The sequence below is a fragment of the Podarcis pityusensis genome (assembly GCF_964106645.2).
Source record: "Podarcis pityusensis genome assembly, chromosome: 8".
In the NCBI taxonomy this organism is placed as follows: Eukaryota; Metazoa; Chordata; class Lepidosauria; order Squamata; family Lacertidae; genus Podarcis; species Podarcis pityusensis.
This window is the reverse complement of record NC_138033.1, coordinates 34,202,490-34,228,418: the sequence shown is the minus strand read 5'-3', so window position 1 is coordinate 34,228,418 and position 25,929 is coordinate 34,202,490. Positions and strand designations below refer to the sequence as shown.

General features: G+C 48.0%; 1 protein-coding gene across 1 annotated transcript; it reads left to right on the top strand.

Annotated features, from left to right (window-relative positions):
• The first annotated feature begins 6,884 nt into the window (after positions 1-6,884).
• GNL2 (G protein nucleolar 2) lies at positions 6,885-25,576 on the top strand. The gene is made up of 16 exons (XM_081017011.1): positions 6,885-7,035; positions 8,442-8,526; positions 11,971-12,065; positions 12,282-12,421; positions 14,600-14,784; positions 15,162-15,228; positions 18,017-18,175; positions 18,590-18,703; positions 20,394-20,522; positions 20,862-20,966; positions 21,444-21,602; positions 22,247-22,354; positions 23,262-23,695; positions 24,205-24,284; positions 24,955-25,055; positions 25,415-25,576. Exons 1-16 carry the CDS (start codon positions 6,972-6,974, stop codon positions 25,559-25,561), a joined length of 2,172 nt encoding a protein of 723 aa, XP_080873137.1. The 5' UTR covers positions 6,885-6,971; the 3' UTR covers positions 25,562-25,576.
• Positions 25,577-25,929: the final 353 nt, after the last annotated feature.

Sequence of the window (25,929 nt, the reverse complement as noted above, 5' to 3'; positions counted from 1 at the left end):
GATGGCCATCTGTCAGGGAACCTTTGGCTGTGATTCCTGCATTCCAGGGGGTTGGTTGAGATGACCCTTGGGGTCCCTTCAAACTCTACAATTCCATGTTTTTATGATTCTGCACTGGACATGGCTGTTGAGCAATGAGCCCTGGAGGGACGAGCGTCAGGCCGGCAGCATGGGAACACCAAGCTTCTCCTGTGGGTGTACACCAGCCAAGTCCGGTTCCCTCTTGCAGTTCCATTGTCCTGCTAGGAATTTCCACCCTGGTTTCTGTTTGCAGCCAAGGGGATTGGGCAGTTATGTTTCTAGGGAAGGCTCACCGGATTGTCTTCCTGGCTCCAGCAGGGGTGTGGGAGCGGAATAGTTGTGTCAATTCCAGAGCTGTACCAAGCTCTCCCGGACTGCTTGTTCACAGCAGGGCTGCCAGGCCCATCATCCACTTTGCACTTAAGTAAACACTGCGCCGTTATATCTTTCGGAGGGGATTCCATTTCAGCGCGATGATAAACGAGCAGCATACCAGGCCACAAGTGGGCAAGAGCTCCTCCAGGCTCAGCCTTTGAACCGCGCAGAGATTATGTTGAGGCAAAAGCCGAAGGAGGTCTTCTCGGCTCCTTCTAAAATTTCTCCCCCCAGCGAGTGAGAGATAAGCAGCTTGTTTCTGCTGCGGCATCTCAGCAGTGGGCCGCGTGACCCTCCAGAACTCCGAAAGCTTCCTGGCAAAAGAAGGGCCTTTGTCTGAGTGGGGCCTCAAGTTGCTAAGATGCTCTGTTATGAGACTGACTCTGTCGGAACAATTGCCTTAGGAGAGCACTCCCTTGCCCTGTGCCTTTGCAACAGATAAGAGTGGACAGAGGAAAGCTTTTCTCCCTCTCCCATGGACTAGAACTCATGGGTGTCCAATGAAGGTAAATGTTGGATGATGCAGGACAGATAAAAGCCTTCTTCTTTTAAAAAACAACAACCCTCAAAGCTGTTTACAAAAAAATAAAAAAAATAAAATTATCACTGAGAAAAAATTAACAATATTTAAGACTTTCAAAAAGTTTAATAATGACGGCCAAAAAACAGATGACAACTCATATCACCTTTCTGAACATCTGGGTGGGTTTGTTTAAGTAAATGTTTTTAGCAGGTGCCGAAAAGAGTATAGTGAATGCTCCTGCCCGATATCAACAGGCAGGGAGTTCCAAAGTGTAGCAGTCGCCACGCTAAATGTGGAACAGGTACTATGCGGCACCTCTAACATTGCCAGTTCCACTGACTGAAGTGGTCAAGTGGGCACATACGGGGTAAGGTGATCTCATAGGTGAAATATTGATCTATATGCTGTGACGGGGAGTTGTTAGTGGTGCTGCTTGCAGCCCTTCCTCGCTGGTACTTTGGCATCATCATCATCAAATGGAAAGCCCCCGTAACCTGCAGCTGAGATGAGCCCCAGCAGAACCAGAGAGTTTTGCTTCAACCTAGATCAGGAATCAACCTCACCCCATGTTCTCTCTTTCTGGGTACCCAGAGGCCAGCCCCTTCTTGTGGGAAGTTTGTGCCACCCAGAGCCATGATCTCAATGTACAAAGGGCCCTGCAGAGTAGTTAAGTAATAAGAACATGGCAAATAAGTAGGAAAGGATGAGGAGCAGTCACACCCAGGTATGGGTATGACTTTAGCAAGGCTAGTGATAAAAAATTGAGTGGTGGAGAATCAGCAGTTGCCAGAAAAATATTATATCACATACAACGCCAGGCTCTCTGTCTCTCTGCCCACTCTTGTCTTCCCAAAGAAACCCACCCAGAGTTCAGCTGAAAGTCCAGCATACCCCCCACCACAGTGACAAATTGTACGGATTATCTTCTCCCTCCCATGTTTAATATAAATCCCAACTTTTGCCAGCTTCCCTGGCAAGCCAAGTTTAACATGCTCATGTGCAGCCCCCCAATAATAATTTACTAGCCTTCTGCCTCCATAGCAACCTAGAGAATGTATATACCTTGCTTGTTAATGTTTACATTAAAATGACTCTTTGCTCTGAAGAAATCCCAGTTTATACATTCAGAAGTGTGAGGCATCCTTCGTCCTTCATTCTTTCGTGGTCTTTCTCTAGAACGCTGCAGAAGTGACTGTTTTTGTGAAATCGAAAGAACAAGAAAACATAATATTGCTATTGTGGGTTTGGGGTTTTTTAAATTAAGGCTCTCCTTTGAGGTATCAGAAACTCCAGATTTATATAAGCAGCTACCCCAGATTAATCACTCTGATGGTATTTATACACAGTATAATATATTGCAGCCTGGGATCTCTACACTCAGTTGGAGAAGCAGGGTAGGTGGGTGGGGGGCGTTCAAGGGAGAGAGAGAACAGGGTTCAAAAGAACCCAAAGGGTTGTTGTGATATAGGTTTTACTTCCCATGGTGTGTGTAGGTGCATATTGCCTCTTGTATTGCATGGAAATGATGCAAATGCATGTCCATCTGGTTGCCAGAGGCGATTCTGGGAGGAGGGCACATACATGACATCAAGAGCAACAGAGAACCCAAATGCAAAAACGTGGTGGCTGCCAGAGAACACTGAATATCACAAAAACGTAAGAAGACGCTACTGGATTAAGCCAATGGCCCATCTAGTCCTAGTCCTGGATCCTGTTCTCACAGTGGCCAACCAAATGCCTGTGGGAAACCTGCAAGCAGGAACCAAGCACAATAGCAATACTCTCACCTCCTGTGGTTTCTGGCAACTGGTATTCAGAAGCTTCCTGCTTCCAGCTGTAGAGGCAGAGCACAGCCATTGTGGTTGGTGGCCACCGATAGCCCTCTCCTCCATGAATTTGTCTAGTGCTCTTTTAAAGTCGTCCAGGTTAGCAGCTGTCATTGCAGGTATGCCTTCCCAGTATCTGCCAGGCAGGCACAGCCAAGGTGAGTGGGGAGAGGAAGAGGAGAGGAGAAGGGGAAAAGGTCAAAGCTTTCCATTTCACCTTGGCAGCCTCTGCTTTGTCAAAAAGCAGCAGGGGCAAAACTCCGAATGGAAATCCATTCAAGAGCTTCCATTTGGCTGAGAAATGTTCATTTCTTCTATGGAAATGATTTCACAACTCTTGTGGGGGCTGTAAAAGGAAAGCACAGATTAAGACATGTGGCATGATGAGGCCATGGCACTCTGCCCCGGTGGTGTGCAACACACATGGGAGAAAGAGGAGGACTCTGCCCAGAGAGAACTTGTAAACTGACTGGGAGGGTGCAGTACCCACTGACAGGGTAAGAAGGAAATTAGTAGAAGCAGATAGAGAGCACAGATGGAAAAGGACACAAAACATCAAAGGAGAACACCGCTCAGAAAGCAAGAGGGACTTCTTGGTTCTTCGGATCTCTTTCAATACCTGCTCCTCATCATTAGTGTTGCTTCCATCCCGCTGTGTGTGCTTCTGCCCTGGAACAAGTTATCCTGTTATTTCTTATGCGTTAAAGAGCACAGGAGCAGACTGCTGCAGTCATCTTACATGTCCTGCTCTGTGTAGTCTCTTTGCCAGTTTGGCCACAGCTTGAGCTGCATTCCTGAAGCTAACTTTTTCTGCTCTTGCGGAGCCTGGACATCAGATTCCTGGGAAGATCCCAAGTTTCTCCCCCCCCCCCTTCCCTTAAACAACACACAAAGTGTGTTTTTCTACGGAAAAGGAGAGAGAGCGCAGGGTGAAGAGAGCAAGTATTACTCAACTATTTAGTCTGAGAGTTCAGAAATCAAAAGAGCCCTTTGACAGATGGATATCGCCTTTAATAGAAACCACACCGAGGCTGGGAGAGGCCTTCTGTCTAAGCCTCTAGTCTAAGAGCTTAAATAATTAGCTGCAATTTGAATCTTTAAAAAATCCCACTGGGGGAGTGAGCGCTTTGCGCACAGATAAATCTATCATGATAAAAGGAAGGGGTGGGGAGACAGACTCCAAAAAAGAATGAAAACTGCAGCTCTTACATTTTGCTACTGAGCTCCCACTAATTGAAACCAACTTCAGACCAGAGAGGGTGTTCACTGGTGAGATCGGAGGCTGTTGCTTGTAATGGTAGAACACACAATAAGCATGCAGAAGATCCTGGGTTCAGTTCCTAACATTGCCAGGAGGGGTTTGGAGAGGCAACAGTCCTGAGATCCTGGAGAGTGGCTGCTAGTCATTGTGTGGACCGAGAGGCAAAGGGTGGTCACACCAGACCCCCAGGACTACCCCAGGCCACACCCATTTTTGCTTGGCTGGAATGTGTCCCTCAACCAGCAAGTTTGTTTATTTACTGTATTGTTAAATTTTCTTTCTTTCTTTTAAAAATTACTTTATTGAAACAATACTTTACAAACAAACAACCAACAAAACAAAACAAAACAATGCAGTAACAGCATCAAAGAACAAACAAACAAGAAAAAACACCACATATTCTTTTGACTTCCATTCATCCCACTATGTTTTCTAGGCTTCATTTTCAATTTCACACTTTGTATTATCACTTCTTAATTTTAATTATCACTTAATTTACTCGTATTCCCTATTGTCCTGCACGGTTCAGTCTAGACTTGTCAAAGCGTTTAAGTTTTTACAATGCGTCTGTAAATATTCTTTAAAGACATTCCATTCTTTATTTAATCTCTGTTTTGAATCATCTCTTAAACTTCCAGTCACTTTGGCTAGTTCTATATATTCTATCATCTTCACCTGCCAGTCTAATCTTCACCTGCCAGTCTAATCACTTCTCCTTTCCAATTATTTGCTATCAAAATTCTAGCTGGCGTTGTTGCATGCATGAAAATTCTTCTAGAGTTTTTTGGGATTTCATTGTACATGATTCCCAACAGGAAGGTTTCTGGTTTTTTGGAATGAAAATTAAAGATTTTTTAAAGTTCATTATATATAATGTCTCAGAATTCTCTAACTTTCACACAGTTCCACCACATATGTAGCATTGTACCTTCTGACTTCTTACACCACCAGCAAACGCTCGATTATTTTTTTTAATAATACATTTTGGCTAATTTGCCTGGGGTCAGCTACCATCGGTAAAATATTTTCATCAGATTTTCTTTCAGATTATAACATGCGGTGAATTTTATGTCTACCTTCCAGAGTCTTTCCTACACATCCATTTGGATATTATAGCCGAAGTCCCGGGCGCATCAAACCATAACTGATTTTTTAAATTTTCATCCCACGTTTCTCTAAGGAGCTCATGGTGGCATACATGGTTCTCCCCCTTCTCATTTAATCCCAACAACCCTATAAGGTAGGTTAGGCTGGGAGGCAATGACTGACCCAAAGTCACCCAGTGAGTTTCATGGCCGTGTAGGGATATGAACCCTAGTTGACCAGGTCCTAGTCTGATACTCTAACTACTACATCACATGATCTATTAGCGCAAACCAGACCTCACACCTGCTTGTCTTCTTTCTTGCATCCAGTCCAGCGTATGCCACTGCCCTTCGTCTCAGTGTTGCTATTGTAGAACTGAGTAAGGAAGAGGAGGAGGAAGGGAATAAAAGTAGAATTAAAAAGTCTCTGCCTCCCACAGCTTTGGCTCCGCCTCCTGTTGGTCTCTCTGCCTTCCACTCTACCAGCCATTCAATGGAGTCCTGAACTGGGATAATGCTTGCTTGGATGGAAAAGTGTGTGTGTGTAGAAACTTGCACGGCTGGAATCTAACTACTGCACTTGGCCACCAGTCAAGGATGGTGGGAGTTGCAGTTCCATCATCACCTGGAGATCAAAGTCTGAGGAGTGCTATGTTTTTAGCAAATACCATGAGCACCACTTCTCTCCTCGAATGTGAAAATGTTTGGCATTAGCCATGACCCTGTACCTGGCATCCAAGAGGGTGGGGAGAGTGCAATTCCAGGAAGCAGGCAATTATGAGCAGAATGGATGCTTTCAGCAGCGGCTCAAAGGAACGCTGTGATGCTGGTAAGGCCACTGCAGACCTACAGAAACGAATTATAATCCTCCCCCTGGTTCATGACTGTTCTAAAATACGTTGAGCTGACTGTGCATAGAAGTCCACGGGGGTCTTAAGGGGCACAGAGGAACTATGGCTTGCATCAAGTTTGTTTCCCAGCCTTCGGCTTAGAATGATGGAAAGCGGAGCGGGGCTGCCTTGGGAGCTTCAGGGCAGAGGCAGGATTTTTTTTTTTTTAATGATATTTATTAAAGTTTCAAAAAAAGAAATTACATAGATAAGAAGAAAATAAAAAAATAAAAAAGAAAAAATACAAAATACAGAAAAAACACTTAAAAACAAGTCAATCTTTCCATGTCTTACATTTCATTTCCTTGTTTCCCTGACCTCCTCACACCTCCCTTTTTTGTATTCCAGTTCAATTAGTTAATTCAGCAATTCCTTTCCCTTTGTTTTTGTCTTAATCCTTCAGGGCAGAGACAGGATTTGAACCCAGATCTCCTCCTTCTCCTTCTAGTCCTGTATCCCCTGGTTCTTCTCCCCATAAACGTTCTCATCACCCCCACCCATCCCGCCGCGACAATTGCCCACGGTGGCTGCAGGGGCTTATGGGAATTGGAGTCCAGTCACATTTTCCCCTCCCGCCCCTTCCTCAAGCGCTACCCACGTGCTAGGCAAGGAGGAAGCCCATTGGATGAACGGACCGGGAGGGACTTACTCCTGAGTGGAGAGAGGACAGAGGCGTGGCTGGACCTGGCCCGCCCTGGAGAGCCACACCGCCTTCATGCTTTACCGACGTCATCCAACAAGCGCTCCCCGCCGGTCACTTCCAGGAGCGGGAGTTTGTGTGTGGTGAGGGGAATCGTACCAAACCTTTCGCCGTGACGTCACGGCCAGCTTCGGAGCGGTGCTGGCGAAGGGCAGCGAACTGACAAACTGAGCTTGTGCCCGAGTTACCGGCGGCGGAAGTGCGTCACCGCCTTTCCCGGAAGTTGCTGCGGAGTCTCTTCCGGCCGTCTGAACGTCGCCTGAGCCGCAGCAGGAGCCGCCGCCGCCGCCATGGTGAAGCCGGGATTCAAGGGCCGCGCCAGCATCAACCCCTCGCGGGCCAGCACCAACCCCGGTGAGTGAGTGAGTGAGTGAGTGGGGTGGGCGGGCAGGGGAAAGGAGCGAAGGTCGAGAGGCGGGGGTAGCCCCTCCGGGCAGGATCCTGCGCTCCCCCCACGGCGTGCTGGGCCTCGGCGCTGGTCCGCAGCAGAGCTGCAGGCGGAGGCCTCCCCCGGCACTCCTGCAGCCCAAGAGCTTTTCTCTTTATAGCTGCCACCGAGCAGGTGGGGCCGCACTTGGAAGAATGCGTCATGAGGCATATGGGGGCAATAAAAAAATTAAAAATAGGTATTAATTTCTCCTGAACTGGCGGAAAGTGACCAGGAGCCTCAGGGTTCTAGTGGCTAGCACGATGAGGATGTCGAAAAAGGTCAATTCCATGCTAGGGATCGTTAGAAAAGGAATTGGAAATAAAGCCGCCAATCTCATAATGCCATTATGCAAAACTATGGTGCTACTTCCCCAAGAGGAAAGGTTGCAGCATTTGGGACTTTAGGAAAGGTGAGTAAGAGGTGACATGATAGAAGTTAATAAAAGTATACATGGCCTGGAGAAAGTGGATAGAGAAAAGGATTTCTTCCTGTCTGATAACACTAGTGCTCACGGACATCCAAAGAAGCTGAATGTTGGATAACTCGGGACACATAAAATGAGGTATTTGTTAAATTCTGGAACTCGCACTCACAGGAGGCAGTGATGGCCTCCAACTTGGATGGCTTTCAAAAAGGACTAGACAAATTCACGAAGAAGAGGGCTACCAATGACTACTAGCCAGTATGGCTACGCTGTGCCTCCACAGTTGGAGGCAGCAATGCTTCTGAATGCCAGTTGCTAGTATTCCACAGTAAGGGAGGTGCTCTTGTGCTTGAATCTTGCTTTTGGGTTTTGCATAGGCACCTGGATGGTTGGCTGCTGTGAGAAGAACAGGAGTTTGGACTAGCTGGAACCCTTTTGGCCTGATCCAGCAAGCTATTCTTATGGATCTTGACATAGCTGTTCAGGCTGTGTCTGAGCATTGCACTACCAGGTTTTATAGTATGGCCTTAACCAACCTGGTACCCTCAAGAGGTTGGGGCTACAACTCCCATCTGCCTCAGCTAGCTGAGGTGGGTGGGAGTTATAGCCTCAAACATCTGCAAAGCACCAGGTGGATGAAGCAGTACATTGACAAACTCTGTGGAGCCACTTAGGTCCATGGTGACAGAAGATGGTAGCATAGATGTCACAGGGGGAAAATGTTTTTCTTTTAACAGTTCCTTTTCTTCATCTTTGGTTACTTGTGTCCACACAAGCTGACACAGGTTCCTTCATTTGTACAATTCCTCACTTACACTAGAACTGACTGATGGTTCTTTTAATTTTTGGTCACAGTTTAGTCACCATGTCTTTCATTTTCTCTCTCCCTCATCCCCATCACGTTAGATCGGCCAAATGGTGCTGGAGGCCACAACATGCGGGACCGGGCAACCATCCGGCGCCTCAACATGTACAGGCAGAAGGAACGCAGGTGAGGCTGGGTGTGTGTATGCCATGAACTGCAATAAACACAGTACTGTCTGGAGGGTTTCCTAGTCAGCGCGTTGCGGTTCCTGAAATGACAAATTCGTGGAGAGGACCATAATGGCCATGCTCTGCTTCCACAGCTGGAGGCAACAATACTTCTGAATACGAGTTGCTGGAGTCCACAGGAGGGGAGATTGCTCTTGTGCTCTGGTCCTGCTCATGGGTTTCCCATTTGTGGCATCTGTTCGGCCACTGTGAAACTAGGGTGCTGGACAGGATGCCATTGGCCTGATCCAACAGGTTCTTCGTATGTTCTTGTGTAAAATGGCATTTAAAGAGGACTTTTCCTGAGACCAGCAAATGTTTCACAATCATGTTTCATGAGGAAGCTTGATGCAGAAATTCATTTTAGTCAGTAAAAGGAAAGGGATTCATTTATTAGTTGGTTCAGTTTACATCTTACACTTCATGAGTTCCATTGATCTCAGAGCAGGTTTTAATAATAATAATAATAATAATAATAATAATAATAATAATATATTTATCTGTACCCCAGCCACATTTCAACATGCTATAAAGCAGTGCTATTTTAACAAGATAAAGTAGAACAAATATCAATTCAGTGATAAGATTACAGCAGAGCAGCACTAGTAGCTAGTGAGGTATTTGCTCAGCTCTCCCCTCTTACCAAAACCTGATTGAAAAAATGAGTTTTTAGAGTTTTGCGTCACATCTTCAAAGCAAATTCCATGGAGGTTTCTGGAGAAGAAAGGAAAAAAAACTTGTTGGCAGCCACAGGAGGGAATAGTTTGGATTGGGTCTATACAGGAAGAAGGAAGTTCTAACCCTTTGCCCCTGTACAGTGGCCTAGATCCAAATCATCTTCTCTTGTCAGCTGCTATAACATGCATAAGGGAAAAAGTACAATCTTAAGCGCTTAAGGCTTTAAGTCCTTTTCTCTATGGTTAATAGAAGTTCTGGGTTGGGATAGAATTTTGATCAGGGCTGTGACATAGGGCAGAGAGTTAGGTTGCTTCCTGCCTTCGGCAGCATGACCTGGATCCAAATTGTCTCTTCCACGGGGTTGCTTTTTGTAATATAAGAATATTGCAATATTTGGTCATACCATGTATGGTTTGCTCATACCATGTGAGGCTGTTCATTAGGTCTTGTGGGTTACAAAGTATAAAAGCACAAAGCAAACGATGAAACAAAAAAAGTTAAATATTTACAACCAAGTCCTTCCCTAATTTTGAGAGAGCAATAGTGGTCACTCCAGAACAATCTTCCCTTACTGCCATCTGTGGAAGCAAAAAGCCCGTTCTCTTCTGGGTTGCAGCCCTGTGATTTTTCAGTTTTGCCTCCTATTAAAGCCATGCTCTCCTGCAAGATATGGATTATTTATTTGCTGGATATGCAAATAAATAAAAGCAAGCAACTGCATGTGCACATCAAATTGTGGTTCTTGCAGTCTGAATTCCTGCAGACTCCTGGCAGCTGACTTTTTGATCAGAAATCCAATAAGCTAAAGCACAATTTGTTGGTGGACTGCCTAATACCTGCTGGGATTACTGGTGTGTGTGTGTGTGTGTGTGTGTGTGTGTGTTAAAAGGCTGCTTTAGGTAGATCCTTGTGTCCTCTTCAGCAAGAGCACATACATACTCAGGATAAAAGGTTATATATTTGTTTAAACTTTTATCAAGGAAAATATTCAGCATATGGACTCTCCCTGGAAGTTTACAACACCCAGCAGTGCATCACAGGGAGCTGTTCTTGCAGGAGGTTGGACTAGATGATTTTTTTTACTTTCTAACTCTATGGTTCTATGATTCCATGAAAAGAAGTTGTCTGCCCAACTGTTGGTCTGTTAGTTTTTCTTGTTTAAATCCTGTAAGTAATAAATCTACTTCTTCTGTAAGTTGCTGAATAGCTGGAGACCCCCAATCTGTTTCTTCTCTTCTTAAAGTAAATGAAAAGTGGTCCATTAGCATTAATAGTTATCCCCAGACTTTGCTTTAATTAGCATCCTTTTCATGTCGCAGCAAGAGATTAGTAAGCAGAAGTGGTTGTGGGGCTCTCTCCTTCAAGCTAGTTACTGTGGTGTGTGTGTTTCTTCTGTCAGGTATTCACTGCTAAAAGGGCACTTCCCCCACCCCACTTAGTTGAGACACAACTTTTGCTACCCCACCTTTCCTCGATGCCATTCTTGCCTGCTCTTCCCTCAAGATCATGTTCCCATGCTTTTCTGCTTCTGAGCTGAGCTTGAGAGCAACTAACCTATTGTTGCCCATCCAACCACCTCAGCACTTGGCAGGAAAGGGTTTCGTGCTGACTCAGCACTTCAGAAGAGGCCACATGACATTCAGGTCTTTCCCCCATCACTGAGCCCGGGGAGCCACTGTTTTCGAAAGTCCTTCTATCTCTGTAAGCTGATTCAGATACAGGTTCTTAATAAACAGGGCTCAAGACCCTCTTGCCATCCCCTCTGCTCCCTCACCTGTTGCCCTGACACATGGGATTGGCAGACATGCATCACACCAGTGTTGCCAAGGAGAGTCACAGCCGCTTTGCCGGAAACCTAGATCTGGGTGAAGCTGCCCTTCTTCAGCTGCGAGGCTGAAGTCACTGCTGCCTCCTGTTTTCCTCAGACTTGGCGCCTGCTTCTGTACTGTCTGTAAACAAGTCGATTTCATGCCCCGTTGTGCAGCCGGCATGTGCTCTGTACCCCTGAGCAGGTGCTAAATGGAAGCAGCCTTGCTGTGTCTCCCCAAACATCTCTGCCTGTGAAAGGGGGCCAAGGGCAAAATGTGGAACCTCTTAGTGATGTGTTTTTCAGAGGCTCTGCTCCATTGCTTGGCGCGGCCTGTGGAAAAGTGTCAGCCTTGGGTAACAGGCATTCTTGCCCCCGCCTCGGTAACCCTCCTGCCCTCCCGCCTGACATGCAGCCAAGGAGCCCTTATTGCTTCCAGTTGTTCACCTGGAGCCGTACAATCAGCTCCCTTCTGCTCCGTCTTGTGTTTCGCTTGAGCGTTTGCCCTTTCCTTCAAGCCAAGGAGCAGGGGCGGGATGGAGGGACCAGCTTATTACTCCCCTGGGAGCCCTTATAGGTACGGTTTTGTTTCTGTCAAGTACATTTTCTGCAGTCCTCCAATTCCAAACACGTTTTACAATCTTAGCTGTGTTCGCCCTCTTAATACATCGGAATCTGCGAGTCGGCTGAGTGGTCCATCTAGCTCCTTATTGTCCACACTAATTGGCACCAGCTGATCGGAGTTCTTCCAGGGAAGGAATCTGGGACCTTTTGCATGCAAAGTGTGTCCTCTGCTCCTGAGCCTTTGGCTCCCTGTTTCCAATTCAGGGTTGGGGAAATGGAAGCTGAAAGGGACTAGCTTCCCTCAGACAGGATCAAGCACAAGCCAGCTCTCCAGTGGCTGTTCTTTGTCTGCAGGAACAATCGTGGGAAAGTCATCCGGCCACTGCAGTTCCAGTCCACGGTAGCACCCGGCACGGTGGCAAGAGTGGAGCCCAACATCAAATGGTTTGGTGAGATTGTTTTTGGCTATGCTGTGGCACAGTTTTTTTAAAGGATTTCTTCCTTGGGTGAAAGGCAGACGTGCAGGGACCCTAGTCAAAGAGCTGGGTTTGGATAAAGGCCACCTTGCACCTGCTCCTAAATAACTGCTTATTCCATCAAGCCCAAGGTGTGGGAGGCACCATATTGGGCCTGGGGTGCCCCCATTTATGGTTCTCTCAATGCAGGTAACACGAGGGTGATCAAGCAGTCGTCCCTCCAGAAGTTCCAGGAGGAGATGGAGACAGTGATGAAGGACCCCTACAGAGTTGTCATGAAGCAAACCAAGCTGCCACTCTCTCTCCTCCATGACCGAATTAAGCCTCATGTAAGTCCTCCTCTTACCACCTTGTGGTGGGGACTCTTCTCTCCCCACAGCATCCAGGGCCCCTATTTTGTTCTTTTCTTGGGTGTGGTTGTATGCATGCTGGACTCTGGGGAAGACTTCTGGGTTACATTTCCCACGCATTCGCAGAGAAAAGCATATTCCAGTAGGCGTAATTGCAGTAGGTGCAATTAAAGGCCTAGTGAAGGTGTGAAAATTGACTTTGCAAAATAACTCCACATAAAGGTTATTCTCTAGTCCACCAGTGCACAGATGCCGACATGCCCAGAGAGGAGGGGGGCAGCCTTTGTTAGGCTTTGTTGCCTGAGTGTGTGTGTCCCTCCTCATCTTAGTCCATTCATGTAAACCATGTGTCATTTTGTGATTCGCACCTGCTGAATTGCTTGTCTCTGTAAACCCCCCTCTAGACTTTTCTCCCTTCCCGCAAAACTCCCCAGTGCCTGTGGGCTGCTTCCGAGTGAGTAGGAGCCTTCCTTTGGTTCCAGGCCTGATTGGCTGGAGGAGGGCCCTGTAGAATATGATTACGTTTGCAACTTATAGATGTAAACTGAGTTGCAGCGTGGCTGCTCACCCTTTGCCAGGAGGTGCCCAACATGCAAGGGCTCAGTAAACTTGGGGGGGGGGGGTGTTTCTTGACCCATCTATTCCAGCACTGTGTTCTTATAGTGGCCTCCTAGTTGCCCATAGAGGAAAGCTACAGGAACCCTCTCCCCTCCTGTGCCTTAATAATAATAATAATAATAATAATAATAATAATAATAAATTTTATTTATACCCTGCTCTTTCTGGCCAGAGCCGGGCTCAGGGCTGCTAACACCAATAAAATTACAGTAAAATCATAATAGGGAAAAAAACCACCAATTTAAGACACAGGTTAAAATGCAATTTAAAATGCAGTCTCATTTTAAAAGTAGCCCATAGATCAAAACCATAAGGGGAGGGAAAACATAAGGGTCAGACTGAGTCCAAACCAAAGGCCAGGCGGAACAGCTCTGTCTTGCAGGCCCTGAGGAAAGATGTCAGGTCCCGCAGGGCCCTAGTCTCTTGTGACAGAGCATTCCACCAAGTCGGGGCCAGTTCTGAAAAGGCCCTGGCCCTAGTTGTGACCAATTTAACCACCTTGCAACCTGGGACCTCCAAAATGTTGTCATTTGTGGACCTTAAGGTCCTCCGCGGGGCATACCAGGAGAGTCGGTTCCGTAGGTATGTGGATCCTAGGCCGCATAGGGCTTTAAATGCAACTGGCATTTGGAAGCATTGCTGCCTTGAACTGTGGAGGCAGAGCAAAGCCATCATGGCTAGTAGCCACCAATTGCCCTCCTCCTCCATGCATTTGTCTAATCTTCTTTTAAAGCCCTCCAAGTTGGAGGCCATTGCTGCCCTCTGTTGCATGCCAGGTGTGTTCATGTGGAACATGTATGCGGTCTGTGGTGTTTCTCTGGTAGCCAGATGTGCCAATTCCCAACTCCGGGCCATTGCCCAGGCCTGGCACTGAAGAGGAGGCCGCTTGGCTCTCTCCTCTGGCTTCTTAGGTCCGCCCCACAGCCGGTGCCTTTCATCTCAAGCCCAACATTCCCTCTGCTCTGGCCCACGAGCCGGGCTCTTTCTTCTACGCATACTGAGCTCTCGCAGGACAATTTTGTTTTCTCACGAGTTTCCATGTGTCTCCAATAAAAGGAAAACATCCTAAATTAAGAAAAGAGTTCTGTGTAACTTGAGTGCACATCACTTAAATGAGCAAGCCTTGCTCTCTGTAGGAGACTCGCTTCCAAGAAAAGGGCTGGCCCTTGCAGCTGGACTTTGAAAGAACAAAGCAAAATGGGAGGCAGATTCTCCCTGACAAATCTGGGTCGTGGCTGAATCTGGAGCCCTCTTCGATGGAACTGAGCAGAGAGAGCAGAGGGATTTGCACCCTTGTAGCTTTAATTGCATTGGACTGAGCGAATGGTAATCTTAATAATAAGAGAAATGGAGCAGGTCTTTCTGGCAAGCCCCAGGGCTGTGGCTCAGGTCTGCTGGGCTGCTGCTCTCAGAAAAAACCCCAAACAACAACAGAACAGGGGCAGTACGTTGTCCAAATCAGTTTAACTTGGGTGTCTTGTTCTGAGCCAGGGCAAATGAGGTGTGACTTCTCCCTCTCCCCACCCCCTTGCCTTTCAGAATTCCAAAGTCCACATTCTCGACACAGAAACGTTTGAAACTACATTTGGCCCCAAAGCACAAAGGAAGCGGCCCAACCTCTCGGCAAGTGATGTGCAGTCCCTGGTGGAAAACGCCACAGCTGGAGCCAGCAGCTATGACCAAGAAAAGGACAGGGATCGGGTGACAGAAGATACTGGAGTGAGGTGAGCCCCTGGAGCATCCTCCTAGGGAAGGGGATCCCTCTCCCGTCTCTTTTTCTTTCTCTCCTCCCCTCTCCTCAAGGGCCCCGTTGGCTGAGTTAGCAAGACAGGAATTGGAGCTTTTTACCCTGAGTCAAAGGCAGGGCCAACTGGTTTTTTTCCTGTCTCATGGACTGGGCTGGATCACTCCCTCAGAACAGGCTAGCTAATTCACTAGCTGAGAGCCTGTGTGGTTTAGTGGTTACAGCATCAGACTAAGACCTGAGAGACCAGGGTTCAGATCTCCATTCATCTCACTGGGTGTCCTTGGGCCAGTCACAGCCCCTCAGCCTAACCTACCTCACAGGCTTGTCATGACACCTTCAACTGCTTCTTTGCAGGGAGGAGGCGCGAGAGGAGATCTACAAGAAGGGGCAGTCCAAGCGCATCTGGGGAGAACTGTACAAGGTAGGCTCTGTGGAACTGTGGAAAGGAGGGCAGTTCCCATCTCTCAGCCAGAACGTGACCCAATAGGTCCCTTCAGTTGCTCTCCATCCATTTGCTTCTGGGAAGGGCCTTGCAGAGGTAATCCCTGCTGTGATGTTCTGTGTGCTGCTTCCTTCCTTATGACTTCAGGCTTATACAGGGGAGGCGTGATGACAGTGCGGCGTAGCGGTTTCAGTCTAGGGCCCGGGAGACCAGAGCTCAAATCCCTACTTGGCCATGAAGCTTGGCCTGCCCCACAGGGCTGCTGTGGGGAGAACTATGTTTGTCACCTTGAGCTCCTTGGAGGAAGGGGGATATAAAAGCAGTTAATCAATCAATAGCAACAGCAGCTCTGGGTCCCAGCTCAGCTCACTGAGGCACTCTGACCTCTCCTTTAAACTGTTGTTGCTGCATTTTCCTTATCTCTGCTGTGTCCAGAGTTCTGTGTTCATAGCAGCACTCAGCCACTTCCCTTAGCTTACACATGCACTTGTTTTTGTGTGTATGAGAGAGTATGTGCACCTTATGTTTTCAGACAACCTCTTTGTTCAGAAGTCTCTGGTAATGTAAAACAGCCAGAGCAGAACTGCTGTTCCCCATTCCACTAACCTCTGATCCCAGCCTGGTGAATTTCAGCAGTTTGAGTGTGGGAGCTGGACCTTTTTGCAATAGATGCTCTTGTGTTTTCTGCAAGCTAAGCTGGTCCTGATCCTGGAGCCTGGTCTTTCCCCCTTTCCATGCTGGACTTGCAAAAGTAAGCAGTCTGAATTAGTTTCCCTTCCGTGTTCTTTCCTGTTTGGAAGAGTACGAGGACTGCCGAAGGTAGCTAGACTGTGGGGCCTGATGGTGGCCTGAGCCAGTCTGTGGCAGTGGCTCTGGGTTGCTGATAGGACTGTGCAATAAATAAGTGTTTAAACAAGGCAGACAATAGGCTTCCCAGAGGGCACCTCAGCTGAACCTGTACAGATAATTTGCAGGCAGTGTCTCACTCTTTCAGATCCACTGGTATCTTTCCACTTAAAAAAAGGTAAAAGTACCTCTGACCATTAGGTCCAGTCGCGGACGACTCTGGGGTTGTGGCGCTCATCTCGCTTTACTGGCTGAGGGAGCCGGTGTTTGTCCAGAGACAGCTTCCAGGTCATGTGGTCAGCATGACTAAGCTGCTTCTGGCGAACCAGAGCAGCTCATGGAAACACTGTTTACCTTCCCACCGGAGCAGTACCTAATTATCTACTTGCACTTGACATGCATTCGAACTGCTAGGTTGGCAGGAGCAGGGACTGAGCAACGGGAGCTCACCCTGTTGCGGGGATTTGAACCGCCAACCTTCTGATCAGCATGCTCTAGGCTCTGTGGTTTAGACCACAGTGCCACCCACGTCCCTATCTTTCCACTTAGAGCTCAGCTAATTATGCAGAGCCTGCTAACAATCCAGGAGCAACACCCCTCCCTCCCACCACAATCAAAGATCCAGCATAAACAAAGAACTAGGAAGGCTTCTTTCTTCACTCACACTCACCCCCACCATGAAAAAAAGAGGACAGAGTTTTTAATTTTTATTTTCTGGTGGTGTTTATGTTGTTGGTTCCCCCTAAATCGCTTTCCTCCATATTAAAAAGGATGGTTTTTAAAAAAATATTTAAAGGAGACTATGTTTTTGCTTGCTTGCCCTCACTCCTTCCCTCTAATAACAAAACAGGAGAGATTGGTGGGGTGGGGGCTTTTGGGGGAGCCCTGTGGGAGGGGGAATGAAAGGGAGAATACTTAGCTGGCTGCCTTATGCTGAAATGGGAGGTTGGGTGCTATGTGCGAATGATGGAAGAGGGTGTTTTTCAGTAAGCAGTGCAAGCAAATACAGTGGTACCTCGGGTTACAGACACTTCAGGGTACAGACTCCACTAACCTAGAAATAGTACCTCGGGTTAAGAACTTTGCTTCAGGATGAGAACAGAAATTGCGCAGCAGCGGCGCGGCGGCAGTGGGAGGCCCCATTAGCTAAAGTGGTGCTTCAGGTTACGAACAGTTTCAGGTTAAGAACGGACCTCCGGGACAAATTAAGTTCTTAACCCGAGGTACCACTGTATGTTTCTACTCACAAGCAAGTCCTACTGAATTCAACAGGGCTTACTCCCAGGTAAGTGGAAATAAGCTTAGTTGAACTCGGGGGTTTATGCATGCATAGATTCCACTTAGTCCTTTGAGTGGGGAAGCAGATGTAACTTGACTAGTAAATCACTTAGGCTACCCTTAAATTGGCGTTCCGTGTGCTGCGCTGGCTCACCAGATGCAGCTTGTCACGCTGGCCACGTGACCCGGAAGTGTCTGCGGACAGCGCTGGCTCCCGGCCTCTAGAGTGAGATGAGCGTACAACCCTAGAGTCTGTCAAGACTGGCCCGTACGGGCAGGGGTACCTTTACCTTTTTACTCTTAAATTAGTTGAAAATAGATTGAATATATTATATGGGAGTTCATTTAATATTTTTATTAAATCTACTACTTCCTTACATTTTAAGGCCCTCTGCTGTCACAGGGAACCACAGCCCACCCTCCGCCACTGCATGGAGGTATGGGGGACCCTCTGCTGCTGAAGGGAGGCCCAGCAAGGCCCTCCACCGCTGCAGGTGTATATTGTGATATGTCAAGATATGTTTAGTTGGTGATATATCATGATGTTGAAAACCAGATATTGCCTAGCCCTAATCGCTGAGATTCTGTGGAAAGTTTCCTTCTAGTCTAATGTGTGTCCCTTGCCCTCTCTGTGCCCTTCCAGGTCATTGATTCATCAGATGTCGTTGTGCAAGTGCTGGATGCCAGAGACCCCTTGGGAACCCGCTCCCCCCACGTGGAGACTTACCTGAAGAAGGAGAAGCCCTGGAAGCACCTAATTTTTGTCTTGAACAAGTGTGACCTTGTGCCCACATGGGCCACGGTGAGTCTCGTGAAGGAGGGGTGCTTGCTGGCAGAGCCAGGAAGGAAGGTTGCCCTTTGATGGCTTCCTGCCAAATTCCCCTGGAAATGGCCTTGTCAACCCCAGAAGCTGCTAGGTCTGAAACAGTTCCTTGGAGTGGAGCAAAGGGTTAGGCCACAGCTCCCCTGGGTGGGGGCTCATTGGCAGGGAAACCAATTTTGGAAGTGGGATTTGAACATTTCCAAAGTGCTAGACCTGCAGAGCAGGCTTTTCGTGTCTGGGAGTCTTTCGCTGTGATCCCTGCGTAGCAGGGCTGTTGGACTAGTTGACCCTTTGGGTCCCTTCCTACTCTGCACTTCCATGGTTCTGTGATTCTATGAGTAGCTGTGCCTCGTGAAGTGGGATGCTGAATGGCACACTCTTCCCTTCTCCTAGAAACGCTGGGTGGCTATTCTCTCCCAGGAGTACCCAACTTTGGCCTTTCACGCCAGCCTCACAAACCCCTTCGGAAAAGGGGCCTTCATTCAACTCTTGAGACAGTTTGGAAAGGTAAGGCACATCTTTGTTTCAAAGGTGCATTGCAGTGGCGTGCAGTCACTAAGACTAGGCTTGTCCCCTAAATGTTCCCCTGGTGCCTCTTTCCCAAAGCCCGGAAAGCTTCTGCCTGGCTTAGGGAGGGAGGTGCGAGGCTCCAGTGGGTCCAAGATCCATCCTGTCAGAGCCCTGGTACCTCTTTTGCAAAGCCCGGGAATTTTCTGACCGGCTTAGGGAGGGAGGCACGATGCTCACGTGCATGACATCAGGACATCACAATGTCACATGCGTGACATTGCCGCCACCCCCATCTCCCTTGCAAGCTTGCGCCTCTGGCCCTAACTGTTCCCCTATGAAAAATTTCACTGCACGCCACTGGTGCATTGTCGGTGAAGAGCCTTGCATTTTTTGGGGGGTGGGGGTGGGGTTGCTGAGATGCAGTCTTCTGCAGGAGATACAGTTTCAGAAATCCCCATGGGGTTGGGGGGGGCGCTCTTGGTTTCTGCTGTGCTAGGAAGTCTGATTTCCTGGGAGCGTCCTCCCTCCCCCCAAGAGGAAGCCATCAAGTTTCACATGAGAGATGCCAGCAGGTACCATCTTCTATTGTTGGGGACTGCACTGCATAGGTATGGCGGCGGCAGCTGCTGGTGGGACAAGTAGATTACTTGAACTGCTAGGCTAGCAGATGACTGTAGGTGTTTGTGTGTGCCCATTGTCATTGAGAACCTCTTTCCCTCGGCCCGAAAGCCCAGAAGCCTCTGTTCTTGCACACTTGCACTGGAGCAAGCTTATTTTCTGCTGCTCCAGAGGGTAGACCTGAATTAGTGAATTCAAACGAACAAGGAAGGAGGTTCCAGTGAAACATGAGGAAGAACTTTCTGGTGGTAAGAGCTGTTTGACAGTGGAACGGGAAGTCGTGGACTCCTTTTCCTTGGAGGTTTTTGAACAGAGGTTGGATTCATTAGCTGTGTTTCCTGCATTGCAGGGATTGAACTAGATGACCCTTGGGGTCCCTTCCAACTCTATAGTTCTGTGATTCTGTGCTAGTTCCATACTGACAGCCGCCCCTTCTCTCAGTGACTTGACAAGCAGTGATGCCCCAAAGAACCTGATGTGCTGCTTTTCTGCTGGAAGAGAGCGGCGGCAGCAGCAAAGGAGGTGGCAGCTGTTTGGCCTCCCTCCTTGCTCTTCTCCAGAGTAAACTGGGGAAGGGGCATAGCTCAGTGTGCAGAAGGTCACTGACATCTCCAGGAAAGGCTGGGGGAGGCTTCTTCTCTGAAACCCTGGAGAACCATTGCGGCCGCTTAGTGTAGAGGATGCTGATTCTGTTCAGGGCAGTTTCCGTTCTTCTTTCGTGAAGTTAAGGATTGCTGTGTCCTCTAAGAGAAAGAGGTCTATTGGTGGCTACTAGCCACAATGGATAAGCTCTGCCCCTACATTTAGAGGCAGCAATGCTTCTGAATATTGGTTGCTAGAAACCACAGGAAGGAAGGGCACTCTTGTGCTCGAATCCTGCTTGCAGGTTTCCCTTGGGGGCACCTGGTTTAGAACAGGATGCTGGATTAGATGGGCCACTGGCTTGATCATGCAGCAGCTGTTCCCAATAGCTGATTCAGAAAACCAGCACCCCTCTCCAGGTTGGACGTCTCCTGTTTGAGGAGGCCCAGTGGATGCTATGCCCACACACGTCCTTCTCTCCCAACAGCTGCATGTGGACAAGAAGCAGATCAGTGTGGGCTTCATTGGCTACCCCAATGTGGGAAAGAGCTCTGTGATCAACACACTCCGTTCCAAGAAGGTCTGCAATGTGGCTCCCATTGCTGGCGAGACAAAGGCAAGTGGCCTTCTTCACCATCCCCAAAAAGTGGGGGGTGGGGGCTCATGTTTAATTTCCAGTAGGCAAAGGCGAGGGCGAGTTGCTAAAGGTGGCTCTTCCCCTCCTCCTTCAATCAATCCCTACTGTCATCAAGGAGGAAATGCTGCCTCTTAATCTCCAGGGAGCAACCCCTGAAGGTGTTTGACTCTCCTTCCCCCAGCAGTGCTGAGGTGGGAGAGAGAGGGAGAGCACATTAATTAATCTCTGCTGAGCAGCCCCAGTTTAAAGTAGCTGCTACCACATTCATTTTCAGGTGAATAAGGAGGGCCAAGTTGATGCCATTCTTTCATCCCACAGGTGTGGCAGTACATCACTTTGATGCGCCGCATCTTCCTCATTGACTGCCCAGGTGTGGTGTACCCCTCCGGTGACACAGAGACGGACATTGTGCTGAAGGGAGTGGTGAGTAGTGGAAGGGACAAGCGTTGAAAGGAGCAGGTGCTTCTCTCCTAGCCCAGCCCTGGTTTATTATTTATTTCTCTGAATTTATATCCCACCTTTTTCTCTAAAGAGCTAAAGGTGGCATATATATGGCTTTCTTTCACCTGCCTCATTTTATTTCTACAACAACCCTGTGAGAGGCAGTGACTGGCCATCAAGGTCACCCAAGGTCCTAGTGCAACACTAACCTCTACAGTACTCTGACTCTCCATATTTGTTGTCTACCATATTTCACTATCAAAAAGGTGCTGAGGATTAGGATACTTGAATTGTCTTTGCAGAGGCTTCCTGGCTCCTCAACATCTGGCGGAGGGGACACACAGGCCCATCAGAACCCCTGCCTTTGCTCGTTGGAGCCACCCTGCATCGTTCTCACTGCTGCAGCTGTGCCCCAAATGCCCCAATGCCATGGTAATGAGCTGCTTTTCTTATCTCCAGGTTCAAGTGGAAAAAATCAAGTGCCCGGAAGACCACATCGCTGCCGTGCTAGAAAGGGCCAAGCCAGAATACATCAGCAAGACGTACAAAGTGGACTTCTGGGAGAATGCAGAGGACTTCCTTGAGAAGCTGGCCTTTCAGATGGGGAAGCTGCTCAAGGTGAAGGAGAGCCTGCCTTTCCTTCCTGGGGATTGTGGGTGGAGGGTTATATGGCCAGGCTGTCATGGAAGAAGTCACTTGCTTGGGCTAGCTAGCTGCTGAACTGCAATTTGATTGGGGAAACCATGTAGCTCAGTGGCAAAGCATCTGTCTTGCAAGAAAGTCCCAGGTTCAATCCCCAATGGAATCTCCCAAGTAGGCCTCTCTCAAACCCCGGAGAGCTGTTGCTAGTCAGTGTAGACAGTACCGAGCTAGATAGAATGAATATAAGGCTAGGTTCCTGTGATTAATAGGCCAGGAATATATGTACTTTGGAAGCAACAGGAAAGTGTTTCATCAGAGGAAGAATGAGAAGAGCAAGCAGGCACTCTTTGGTGACTTGTCTCGTTCCAGGAATCCATCCATCCAAGTGACAGGTGTCGGCTACAAGGGGAAAGGTATGCTTGTGGGGTTCTAGAGAAAATGGGGTTGCAATCTATCCCTCATAAGTATCCCCACCTTCTTGCTGTAGCCAGAACCTGCCTCTTGTGAGCTCAATAATGAGACTCCACCTTTCCTTTTAGAGAGTTTCAGCAGAGAGGCCCCTTTTTTCACAAATGTCTATGCTTTGTGGGTCTGAAAGCACTGTCCCACTGCCATTTCAGGGAGGAGAGCCTGATGTGAGCACAGTGAGCAAAATGGTGCTGAATGACTGGCAGAGAGGCCGCATTCCTTTCTTCGTGAAGCCCCCAAATATGGAGCAGGGCTCCCAGGTAAGAGCTGCATGTTTAAGGTGGGTGAGCAAAGGTGCCATCTGATTTCTCAGTCCCAGTGCGGTCGCGGCTGGAATTCTTTGGAAAACAGAAAAGATGGGATATAAATCCTCCAAAAAAATAATTGATTTTGAACAACATGTAACGTAAACTGGTGAGCAATATCTAAGCAAGTGGAGCAGAATTGATTTTGCCTGGTCCTCATTTGGATGGCAAGCAACTCTTGGACTAATAAATCACCCTTGTCCATCAGCCATGGCAGAAAACAGGATGATCTTACTGGCCAAGTGATTTTACTCAAAAGGGGGGCAGGGGCAAAACATTCCCATCTGCCCTCATGGTAAAAAGGACAGGACAAATGAAAATGAGACAGCACTTAAGACCAGGCTAGTCCCACTGTTTCAGTGTTTTGGGAGGGTCCTACATCAAATACCTTACACTTCTAAAATCACAGTAGAAGGTGATGCTTTCTTTAATTCTAACAGAAGTCACTGCTGTTTTGTTTACTAGTAGTTCTTTGCTGCAAACCAAAACCATGGAGAAAATCAAGAGTCCTCCCCCACTACCCCAAAATAAAATAAATTCAGGTGATTTTTGCAAATATAAAGGGATGGTTTCTAAAAGGAGCTTTGGGTCAAGCCAAAAACTCTAATTTGGAATCCCTGGCCCTTAATCCTAGAGATGTAGGGGAAGGAGCACTTGGTACGTGTTTAATGTGGAAGGAAAATCAAAGAGCATATCTAATCTGCATTTTGATCAGGTTTTGAAGCTGGACCCTGCTGAGGTGCAATTACAGACCCAGCAGTGGGAAGTAAGATGTTCTGGAGTGGAACTGACACATTGGCATGTGGGTGTGGGTGTTGGTAATTGTGGCTCCCAGAGATGCTTCCTTGCCTTCATCTTCCAGCCCACAGGTGCTGCTTTGGAAGTGCCCGCAGCTGCCAGTCTGAGCGAGAGCCCTGGGGAGAGCCTTGTTTCGACGGAGACAGCTGCAGCAGAGCCCAGGGGCGAGGAGGGCCCCCCACAGGAAACGAAATGGCCCTTGTCCCATGTGCGGCAGAACTTTGGGAAGCTCCACGTGGCCCCTCAGTTCTTGAAGGAGGACCTGATCCCCGTGGATGTGCTTGATGTTGATGGGACGGACAGTGATCCAGAAGAGGAGGAGGAAGAAGATGGGGAGGAAGAAGGGCACTCTCAGCTTGGCAAGACAGATAACAGGCCCTCCGGCAAGGAAAGCACCAGGCAGGACCCAAAGGCAGTGCTGAAATCCCTGGATGAGAAGATTGCCAAGTACAAGAAATTCTTGGACAAGGCCAAGGCCAAGAGGTTCTCTGCAATAAGGTAGTGGCTTTTGCGCTGTCCCTGGGAGTGGGATGGAGCTTGGTTGAGCTTGATAGTTACATGGGTGTAAAAGTCCAAAAAGTGGAGGCTAAGCTTCTGTCCAGCCATTATGTTGCCTTTCCGACCCAGCGGCAGCTGAGGCAGTCCAGCTGGCCACAACATGCCATGAGCAGAGATTAGATGACTTGGCCCAGCCACATACTGCAGAGGAAGGCTTTTGCTGTCCCAGGCATTGCTTGCCCCCCTCCCCCCCGGCCTTGATTTTGGGAGGTGGTCTTGCTCCATCAGCGAGTACTCTTCTGTGCTCTTGTGCCACAACCTTCAGTGTCTCTCTCTCCCAGAGTATGTGATGTGTGCGACTCCTGCAGAGGTGGATGGTCTTGCTAAATTGTGACTGTCGCAGATGGTATGCCTGCTTAGATGGCAAGGTCTGTGTGTGTCGTGTGTCAGAATGCCAGCTGTGTGCAGGTTTTTGCAAGGGCCTAAATGCCCACCTCCTTGCCTTGCAGAATTCCCAAAGGACTGAGTGAAAAAGTCTTTGCAAAATCACAGTTGGACTCTGGTGCAGTTGCAAGTGATGAAGCTGCAGGTAGGTTGGCATTATGACAGCACTGGGAGGTCTCCATCTGAGAGCCCACCCACAAGAGGCCCGTCCTGCCTGTAATCCCATGGTGAGAGGGGATGGCCTGCTCCCGGCTGTCCTTGGCTGTGCTCCTTCCACTACGCAGTCCTGAGTGACTGGGAAACAATTGAAAGCTCTACATCAAGGGAGGGGTCAATTATTAGTAAGAATATTATTTATTAAATTTATATACTGCCCTTCTTCCAAGGATCACAGGGCGCTTTGCAGTATAAAGGCAAACAACAAACAAAACAATACCCACCCACTCCCATTTAATAAGGCCATAAATAGTTTCTTTAGTCAAAGGCTTGGGAGAAGAGGAATGTTTTAACCAGGCGACCAAAGATCTATAATGAAGGCGCTAGGCAAGTCTCCCCAGGAAGAGCATTCCTCAGATGGGAAGCCACAGCAGAAAAGGTCCATTCTTGTGTTGCCACCCTCTGGACCTCTTATATTCTATGGATTGGGCTGTCATCGGCCTAAGTAGTTGCAGGAAGGCCTTACGTCTTTGGGAACCCCTAGCCACTCATCACCCTGCAGTGCTTGGCAGTTTGGAAAAGCTCCAGCCATCGGCCTGAGCAGAACCACAAGTTTCTGGAGCATTTTGCCTCACACATTCTTGAAATGCTGCTTTTAGGGAGCCCGAGGAAAGCTGAGAAAAGAGGACGGCAAGAGGATGGTGAACAGGACCAGGGTGCCTGTCCGGTGAAGGTTTGCAAGAAACAGAGTTCCAAAGAGGTAGGTGCCAACAGTATCTTTCTGCAGCTCCCACAGTTTCAGGGCAAGGGGGGCTTTTGCAGCTTATGCACAAAAATTTGTACAGCATGTTACGTGGAAGGGAAAATATTCACTGTGTAAGCCCACCTTTTGTTCCTTTTAAATAACAATGAATTTGCCCATTCATTTGCACATGGCAAAATGACATGGGCTGTGGCAGCAGTGATGCTTTCCTTTGACTGACTAAAGTGGGGAGGGGTCAGGGCATGTTCCCTCTTCCACAGTCTCCTGTGTCCCCACTGCATCTGATGGGTGAGATTGTCCAATTAAAAACAAATTGCCAAAGAGGGTAGCACAAACTTTCTTTGCTTCTTTCACAGAGGAGAAGAGCAGAGCGGCAGCAGCATTCAAAGAAAGTCGGTGTCCGATACTATGACACACATAATGTCAAAAACAAAAACAGGAACAAGAAGAAACCCAATTCAGCAGGACAGAAATCAAAAACTAAGAGAAATAAACACAAGTAATAGTTTTCTGATCTAGACGCCTTTCTGTCCAGTTTTCTGACTGAAAATAGGGATTCAGCTTTAGCCCACATGTTGCGTCTATGCGGTATTCCTGTGCTCTCAAATTATAGGTTCTCTAATGTTAAGGGATATGTTTCCTGTGTGTTTTTGGCAGATGGAGAAATTTTTATATAGAACCTTGAACTTGCAGATGCTTCTGTAATTGGAGCTACAAATCATTGATAGAGCACATACCTGCATGTAAATAAATAAACCTGCCATAAAAGGAGATGGGATCAGTTAGCTCTGCTTCAGTGGGAAGACTTTGACCCTTGTTAAACCTCTGGCTAGGAAATTAAGAAATGAAGCAGCAGCAAGTAAAACTGCTC